The sequence below is a fragment of the Leptonychotes weddellii genome, unplaced genomic scaffold (genome assembly GCF_054177405.1).
Source record: "Leptonychotes weddellii isolate Sample4059 unplaced genomic scaffold, ASM5417740v2 HiC_scaffold_8215, whole genome shotgun sequence".
Classification (NCBI taxonomy): domain Eukaryota; kingdom Metazoa; phylum Chordata; class Mammalia; order Carnivora; family Phocidae; genus Leptonychotes; species Leptonychotes weddellii.
The window spans coordinates 1-8881 of NW_028052842.1; the positions used below are offsets into that span (position 1 = coordinate 1).

General features: G+C 40.4%; 1 protein-coding gene across 1 annotated transcript; it reads right to left on the reverse strand.

Moving 5' to 3' along the window:
- Positions 1-443: 443 nt before the first annotated feature.
- On the reverse strand, positions 444-7147 carry LOC145719912 (serine/threonine-protein kinase 4). Its single transcript, XM_081811526.1, has 3 exons — positions 6963-7147; positions 2824-2991; positions 444-1309 (listed from the first exon to the last, which is right to left on the reverse strand). Exons 1-3 carry the CDS (start codon positions 7059-7061, stop codon positions 1166-1168), a joined length of 411 nt encoding a protein of 136 aa, XP_081667652.1. The 5' UTR covers positions 7062-7147; the 3' UTR covers positions 444-1165.
- Positions 7148-8881: the final 1734 nt, after the last annotated feature.

Here is an 8881-nt window from a genome sequence, read left to right on the forward strand (position 1 = left end):
GGAGGGGAAGAATGAAGCGGGGGAAATCGGAGGGGTAGACGAACCATGAGAGACGATGGACTCTGAAAAACAAACTGAGGGTTCTAGAGGCGAGGGGGATGGGAGGATGGGTTAGCCTGGTGGTGGGTATTGAGGAGGGCACATTCTGCATGGAGCACTGGGTGTTATGCACAAACAATGAATCATGGAACACTTCATCTAAAACTAATGATGTAATGTATGGGGATTAACATAAGAATAAAAAAATTAAAAAAAAGAAAAGAAAAGAAAACTAAAGCAACAGGGACGCCTGGGTGGCTCAGTCGGTTAAGCGTCTGCCTTCAGCTCAGGTCATGATCTCAGGGTCCTGGGATCAAGTCCCGCATCGGGCTCCCTGCTCCACGGGGAGCCTGCTTCTCCCTCTGCCTCTGCCTCTCTCTCTCTCTATCTCTCATGAATAAATAAATAAAATCTATAAAAAAAAAAAAAAGAAAACTAAAGCAACAGAGAGGTTATGTTACTTGCCCAAGGTCACAAAGCTAGTAAACAGGGAGCCAGGATTCGAACCTGGGCAGTGTGACTCCTGAATCCAACCTCCTAACCACTGAGCAGACTGCCCGCAAACCCCTCCCCCATCCTTCCAGGCCCACGCACCGAGGTTACCCGCTCCAGAAGAGCGGTCCTAGTACCGCCAGCCCAAAGAGGCCTCCTCCCATCATGAGCTACAAGATCACCTGCCACTAATCTCAGTTCCTCATCAGAACTGGGTAGACTTGTGGGCACTCCTGCTTTGGACCCAAGAAGACCTTGGTTCTAGTCTCAGCTCTGCTGTTTCTCAGCTGAGTAACTCTAAATGAGTTAACCTTTCTAAGCTTCCATTTTTTCACCTATAAAACTGAAATTATACCCATCCCTCCCAGGGTGTCTGTGATGATTAAATGGCACCCAGCACACAGCAGGTGCTCACTAAATGTCAGTTCCCAGTCTCTGATCCCACAGAGCCCTCCATTTTCTTGCATTATTATCTTGTTCAATGATTTAACACTCTTTTCTACTCAGTTAGATTCAAAGCTCCCTAGAGGCAGGGAATGTCTTATACTTCCTTACTGTCTCCGTGGAGGTGGGTTGGCAGCATCTTTTGGCCAGTATGTGAATGAAACAGAGGGAAGCAGCACCTCGGGGAGAGTCATACCTGTAGGAGTTGAGTGGCTGTGGCTCTCTGCTCAGGGCTCTTTACAAGACACTGCTTCACAAAATCCATGAAGTTATCGGACCACAGTTCTGGCTTTCGAAATGTGGGGGGAGGGTTGGTGGGAATCATGAAGATCGCCTAGTTAAAAAAAATTTGGGAGGGTAAAATAAAAGTGATGCACTAATAAAAAGATGATTAGAGATACCTTTGAAGTTTTAAAAAAAATATTTTCCTCTTATCCACTGATAAGCCCACCCAAATGCCAACAAAAGTCTAAGTGTCTCAAAGTAGGAAGTATGACAATTAAAAAAGTTGATATAGTTCTCTCTCTCTCTCCCTCTTTCATATGTATTCTTGTCTCCTCAACCTCACAATAATCTAGCAAGTTTATTTTGGTTTTTGCTAACCACAGTATATTACCTTTCAAAGTGAAAAGGTAAGACCTGAGAGCATCGATAGTCTGAAGATCATCTCAGCCCCACAGTTGTCAAATTTCCCTCCCCCATAAAAGTCACCCTCACCACTAGATGTGAGCAGTAACTGCAAGAAGATCATAAACCTGAAAGTCCCTCAAATCACAAGAGATTCATTAATGTCCAGGCCAAGCCAATTTAATGTATTTGAAAAAAAACAAAAACAAAAACACCACACTGCAGTTAAATTCTACTATTTCAAAAAATTAAAACTATTATTTACTGTCCAATAAAAGAGGCAGAATTTAAAAAAAAAAAACAAAAACCTCTGTAATTAGCAGCTTAAATTATATTCTTTAAATCTACTAGTAAATCCTCCCACCCTTCCCCACTTCTGCCCTTACCTTTGAGCACATAAATACTTTTTAAAAAACTGTTAAGTCTTTTAATAGAAGAACTAATTAATCAAAGAGGAGGAGCTAGGTTGGGAGGTATGGAGGACTATGGAGCCACTGAGGAAGGCAGGGTCGAGGCCTTTTAACAGTGCTGTGATGAGAGGTCTAGGGTGGGTACAGCTTACAAACCCCTTAGGGTGTCACACTGACTGGAGACTGGACCTACGGGCCCTTACTATTCTAGAAATCCATGGAGGCTGCAAAGTACAGAGCCTCCAGATGAACAGAGTCTGGGGATCTACAAAGCAGAACTTACCAATGTAAATACCTCTGAGGGCAAGGCAGGAAAAAGATAACAAACAAATCGGGCTGGGTGTTAGTGACAGGAGTTCAGAAAAACAGTTTGCTTTCCTTTTAATACTACAATGAGAAAAACAGCAGAGCAAACACTGTGGTAAGTGACAAGGGATACTTGGTGATTAGGGAATCTTAGAGACTGATAAAGTGGAAAGCCGGTGACCTATATAAAGGAGGAGACCACCATTCAGCTCCAGTTAACGTTATGTTAAAATGTGAGCACCTAAACTATTAAAAAACACACACTGCACAAGCCAAACCAAGCATTTCTGTGACCTATGTCCTGTCCGGTGGCTGTCAATACACAACCTCTGGAATGGAGGTGGTGGATCACACTTGAATTGATTAGTGACTACGACTAGTGGAGTCTAGACTGACACTTACCAATTATATACAGTTAATTCATTTACTGTTTGGTACCTAAATCAAGTAAGTCACCAACTTTCTAATGATGCCCAGGAGCTAACCACCCTACTGGTTTCCTTACCCTCATTGGGTGGATATCGGCATATGGCGGCTTTCCCTCAGCCATTTCTATGGCAGTTATTCCCAATGACCAGATGTCTGCCACACAGTTGTATCCAATTTCCTGAATCACTTCTGGAGCCATCCAAAATGGTGTTCCTATCACTGTGTTCCTTTTGGCCATGGTATCCTAAAACAGAGAAGAGTAGAGATCAACACTAAGCATTAAAACTACTGAGAAAAAAAGACTTTTCCAACAATAAGAAACATCTTGTACTTGGGATACATATAAAAACCATACTCAAGGCATGATTGAGCAGGTCACAAAAGAAATTCAAATGACCTAGAAACATAAAAGATTCTCAATTCTTAAAACGCACACATTAAAAAAACCCACAAAAAATAACACTAAAATGAGGTTGACAAAAATTTAAAAGGTTAATAATAATTAGTGCTATACGGGGCGCCTGGGCGGCTCAGTCGTTAAGCGTCTGCCTTCGGCTCAGGTCATGATCCCGGGGTCCTGGGATCGAGCCCCGCATCAGGCTCCCTGCTCGGCAGGAAGCCTGCTTCTCCCTCTCCTCCTGCTTGTGTTCCCTCTCTTGCTGTGTCTCTCTCTGTCAAATAAATAAATAAAATTAAAAAAAAATAAATAAATAACTAGTGCTAGAAAGTCAGGCACTGAAACAGCATTACTAGACTATAAACTGGTACAAGATTTGTGGGCAATTTGGCAAAATTTATAAACTTAAATGTCCACATCCTTTGATCCAAATCTTTTTCTAGAAATGTATCCTATGTGCAGGTACCCTAAGATATATGCACAAGTATTGGAGAAATATTTGTAGGAGAGGCGGGAAAAAGAAAAAGGAAACAACTCAAATGACCATCAAAAGGGTGTAAATTAAATACAATAAATATCCACCACATTTTTTAAAGATTTATTTAGGGGCAGCTGGGTGGCTCAGTTGGTTAAGCATACAGCTCTTGATTTTGGCTCAGGTCATGATCTCAGGCTCCGGGGATTGAGCCCCGCATCTGGCTCCCCGCTTGGCAGGGAGTCTGCTTCTCTCCCTCTCCCCACCCCCCTCATCCCTGCTTGCACACACGCTCTCTCTCAAATATTTTTTTTAAAGATTTATTTATTTTAGAGAGAGACTGTACACGCAAGCCGGGGGGAGGGGGGAGGAGGACAGAGGCAGAGGGAGGGAGAGAGAGAGATTCTCAAGCAGACTCCCTGCTGAGCATGAGACACGATGTGGGGCTCGATCCCACAACTCTGATCCCATGACTTAAGCTGAAATCAAGAGTCAGACTGGGGCGCCTGGGTGGCTCAGTTGGTTAAGCGACTGCCTTCGGCTCAGGTCGTGATCCTGGAGTCCCGGGATCGAGTCCCGCGTCGGGCTCCCTGCTCGGCAGGGAGTCTGCTTCGTCCTCTGACCCTATCCCCTCTCATGTGTTCTCTCTCTCTCATTCTCTCTCTCTCAAATAAATAAAATCTTTAAAAAAAAAAAAAAAAAGAGTCAGACTGACTGAGCCACCCAGGTGCCCCATCCACCATATATTTTTTAAAAAGGAGATAGATACATTTTCCTGGCATGGAAAAATGTACAAGACATATTATAAAGAGAAAATTAGGTTGCAAAATTATATTGTTGTATATATATACAACAAAACAGCAACCAATAATAATAAATATTGTTGTTATATGGATAGCAAAAGAAAAATCTCAATACACACTGAACTCTTAACAATAGTTACATCTAAAAGGTAGAATCACAAAGGACTCTTACTTTCCATCCCATATACTTCTGTAACACTCTAACGGTTTACATGAATATACAGTACCTGTGCTATCTGAAAATTAAAAAAGGAAAAATCATATGTGTGTGTCTATGTACACATATAATTTTTCTTTTATCATATATACATATTCTATAAAATAAAATGTATACATAGAGAAAGTCTTAGTTTGGGTCTTAAAGAAAAATATATGAATCTAGCACACGTCATTTGCCTACTTCCCCAGAACAGTGTGGCCTTAATGAAAGAGAACCTTTCTAGAGCTCCTGTATTTTAGGAAGAGAAGGATTTTAAACAGAACTAAATATGCAACAGGACTTGCCATCATCATCACTCCTGTTCCTTCTGAAATGCCTGTGGCTTCAGTTAGGCTGTGCCAGCCAGGAGCAAAGGACAGGTAATATTTTTAAATTGATCTCACTTTGTCGGTCCTATGTAAAAAACTAGCACAGGAACTAACTTACCGCTTAGTCATTTCCTTTGCTCCAAAACTTAAATTTGCAGTTTTCAAATGGGGCTACTCAAAGTCGTTTTCAAGAATTATATCCTTGAAATACTCATTATTTAGAAAGGAGTATTTGGATATCTAGAAATTTTCTGAAAACGGAGAATAATGAGTGGATACTAACGCAGCTTGATCTGTATGATGAAGTTACATTAGCACAGCAGCATAACAAGAAAAAATACTAAATCCAGAAACAGACTATGGCTATGTATGTGTATTTACATGTGTGCATACACACACACACACACACACACACAGCTCAAAGATATGATTAAAATGTCATTCCAAACTACCAAGCAAAGGACAACAAAAAAGTGCTGGGCATCTGGCTAGTCATTTGTAAAATTCTATACTTAATTTCCTAACTTATACTTTCCACCAAAGGAAGTTCAAATAGGTTGAAAATTTAAATACAAAGAACGAAATCCAGAAAGTACTAAAAGGAAGTATAGATGAACAGTTATATACTGTTGGAGCAGAACAGGTCTTTTAAAGGTGACATCGAAGGCAGGAACCATAACATAAAAGGGAGGTGGATTTCCCTATATAAAATTTGGAACCTCTGGTATTTAAAGAAAAACCATAATCAAAGTAAAAAGATAACTAGCAAATTACAAAAAGATGTTTCAACATATATAACAAAGGATTAACAATTTCAACATAAATTTTTTTTTTTAAGTTTTGGTTTATCTTTTTCAGCAGATTTTTTTTTAAAAGGTCCAACACAATTAGGAAAATTAAGATGAACAGTTCAGTTAAGTTACAAAAGAATTGTAAATGGCCATAATCAACTGTAAAAATATTGTTTCAAAAATGATTTTAAAAATACAATTTATTGCTCATTCAGTATTGGCAAATATAAGGGAAAATGGGTACATTCTTTTTTTTTTAATTATTTTATTTATTTATTTTTAAGTAGACTGCACACCCAATGTGGGGCTTGAATTCATGACCCTGAGATCAAGGATCACACTCTCTACTAACTGAGCCAGTCAGGTTCCCCCAAATGGATTTATACACATTTATATACTACAGTTGGAAGCATAAATTGTTCCCTAGAAGCACTTTATGTGTTAACAACAAGATCTTTTGAAAGGCCCAGTAATCACAATATGGAATAAGTTTCTGATTTTCTTTTTTAAACATCAAAGCAATTTTTGTGCCATTGCAATACCTATTAAACTCCCTAACATAATCCAGGCAGATTTACAAACAAAACCCAAAAAACTCTACCTAATACCAGCCCTAAACAAACAAAAAGTATTTTTTCTACCACCCCAGAAAACTGTTTGATATATAATGGTGTTGCAAATTTTAGTACATATCTGTCCATTATTTTTCTATATATACATATGTCATATACACTTAGGTATTCTTCAAAATCAGGTAATTCTGTATTTCCTGTTTTAAAAACATGGTTTTTGTCATTGCCATACCCTGGTGAGGTAGGAGAAGAATCATAAGACTGTATCCTGGAACCAGACGAGGAGAGAGTTTTCAGTAAAGTAACTGCCAACTGCTACCTGGTTGAGATGGTGTTATGTCTTATTCAAGGAAAGCAGTCTGGATTGAATTTTTCTTCCTTTTGCAAATAAGATGAATAGAATTTAAACTTCCACTCTGTCATTTCTTGTTTAAGCTTTTATTTTTATCAAAGTTAAACCATGGGACCTAAACCCCGGGAAAGGATCTATAATAACCTACTAGCTCTTTCGTAACTTAGTGGCACCTTCTATAACCTTTTCACAAATAAAATGAAATCGAGTATTTTATTGAAAAAATAACTAAAATGAAAGGAATTCCTTCTCTGGACAGGGCTGAAAGTTACCAATAGAAGTAATATTTTTACTTACTGTAAGTTGACCTGCTACCCCAAAATCTGCAAGTTTTGCATGTCCTTCTGTATTTAGCAAAATATTTCCTGCCTTGATATCTCGGTGTATTTTCCTCATAAAATGAAGGTATTCCAGTCCCTTAAGCGTTGATTGTAATATTGTAGCTATCTCATCTTCTGTTAACTAAAAAAAGAATGACAGATTAAAATTCCATCAGTTTATATCATTTTACATTCAAAAAAGGGGGAAAAAAATCAGATCCAAGCTCCCTTCCTAGAATATAAGGTCTTATTCAACCTGTGACAGCATTTGACAGCTTATACCATCACTCCACTAACCCCTTCTAAAGTTACATCTCCTGCCCCATCTCTCCCCAGATTCACGTTACCTGCCTACACAATATCTCCAAATGAATACCTAACAAGCATCACAAGTAGAACACATCAAAATCAAATTCTGTACTTCTACCGCCACCCCACCCCTCTCCTTACCACCCACCCAACCTACTCTATTCTTCCCACAGTCTGCTCTCTCAGGGAAAGGCAGTTTCAGTTGCCCTGGCTAAAAACCTTGAGGTCATCCCTGGCTCTTCCCTGTCTTCAAAATATACCCAAATATATCCTCTGTAATCACTAATCACCCTGGTCCAAGCCACCAGCATGTCCTGCCTGAACTATTCTAATAATTCTCTAACTGGTCTTGCTGCTTCTGCCCTTGACCCTGGACAATGTATATCCCACATGGCAGTGTGCCATAATCAATCTTTCAAAATGCAAGCCAGAGCTGCTCAAAACCCTCCAATGGCTTCCTAAGCCACTCAAAATTAAAGCCAGTCCACCCTAGTCTTACATGATCTGGTTCCCAGCTACCTTCGTCCTCTACTACTTTTTACCTTTCTTATTCTGTTTCAGCCTCGTAGGCTTCCTCTGCTGTTCCTCAAACACTCAAAGCACACTTCCACTTCTGGACCTTTTCATCTCATGTTCTCTCTGCCTACATTGCTCTTCAACCAGAAAGTCAGAGAGGGCTTCCCCAATTCCCTCCATTCCTAGGTCATTCTCTAACCCTTTATCCTACCTTGTTGGTAAACATAGTATTATCCCCATCTGATGTATTACATGTTATTTGTATACCTATCATGTGTTATCTTCCCTATTAGGAACATAAGCCCCATTTTAAAATGTCTTTGGGGGCATCTGGGTGGCTAAGTTGGGTAAAGGCATCCAACTCTTGGTTTCAGCTTGGGTCATAATCTCAGAGCCGTGAGATCAAGCCCCACATCAGGCTCCGTGCTCAGCAGGGAGTCTGCTTGAAAAATCTCTCCCTCTGCCTCTCCCCCAATTCACGCACAAGAATGCGCACGTGTGCTCTCCCTCTCTCTCTCTCTCGGATAAATACATAAATCTTCAAACTTATTAAAAATAAATAAATAAAAAATAAAATGTCTTTGGTTTGTTTACTATTGTATCCCTAGCACCAAGAAAGCCACTTGGCACATAGCAGGTCCTGAAAAATATTTGTTGAATGATGATGAATAAATGAAAGCAAGAATGCGGGGAGGGGCAGAACAAGATGGCGGAGGAGTAGGAGACCTGGGTTTCGTCTCCTCTCAGGAATTCAGCTGGATAGGGATCAAACCATTCTGAACACCTACAAACTCAACAGGAGATCGAAGAAAAGAATAGCAACAACTCTCTGAACAGAAAAACGACCACCTTCTGGAAGGCAGGACGTGCGGAGAAGTGAATCCGAGGCGATATTCGGGAGGATAGACGGCGGGGGAAGGGCCTCCGTCGGCCGCTTCTGGCAAGTGATAGAACCACGGAGCACAAAATCGGAACTTTTAAAAGTCTGCTCCGCCGAGGGACGTCACTCTGGTGGCTAAGCGGGGGGTGGAACCCTCCGGGACAGTGTGGTCTCAGGACCCTTGGGGTCAC

Bases quoted from the DNA above. Each gene is read 5' to 3' on its own strand.
- LOC145719912 (XM_081811526.1), bottom strand. From the start codon at position 7,061: ATGAGGAAAATACACCGAGATATCAAGGCAGGAAATATTTTGCTAAAT. The intron at 2,992-6,962 runs GTAAGTAAAAAT...TCTCTGTTTTAG, and splicing joins GGGTAGCAGGTCAACTTACA to GATACCATGGCCAAAAGGAA. The intron at 1,310-2,823 runs GTAAGGAAACCA...TTTTTTAACTAG, and splicing joins CCGATATCCACCCAATGAGG to GCGATCTTCATGATTCCCAC.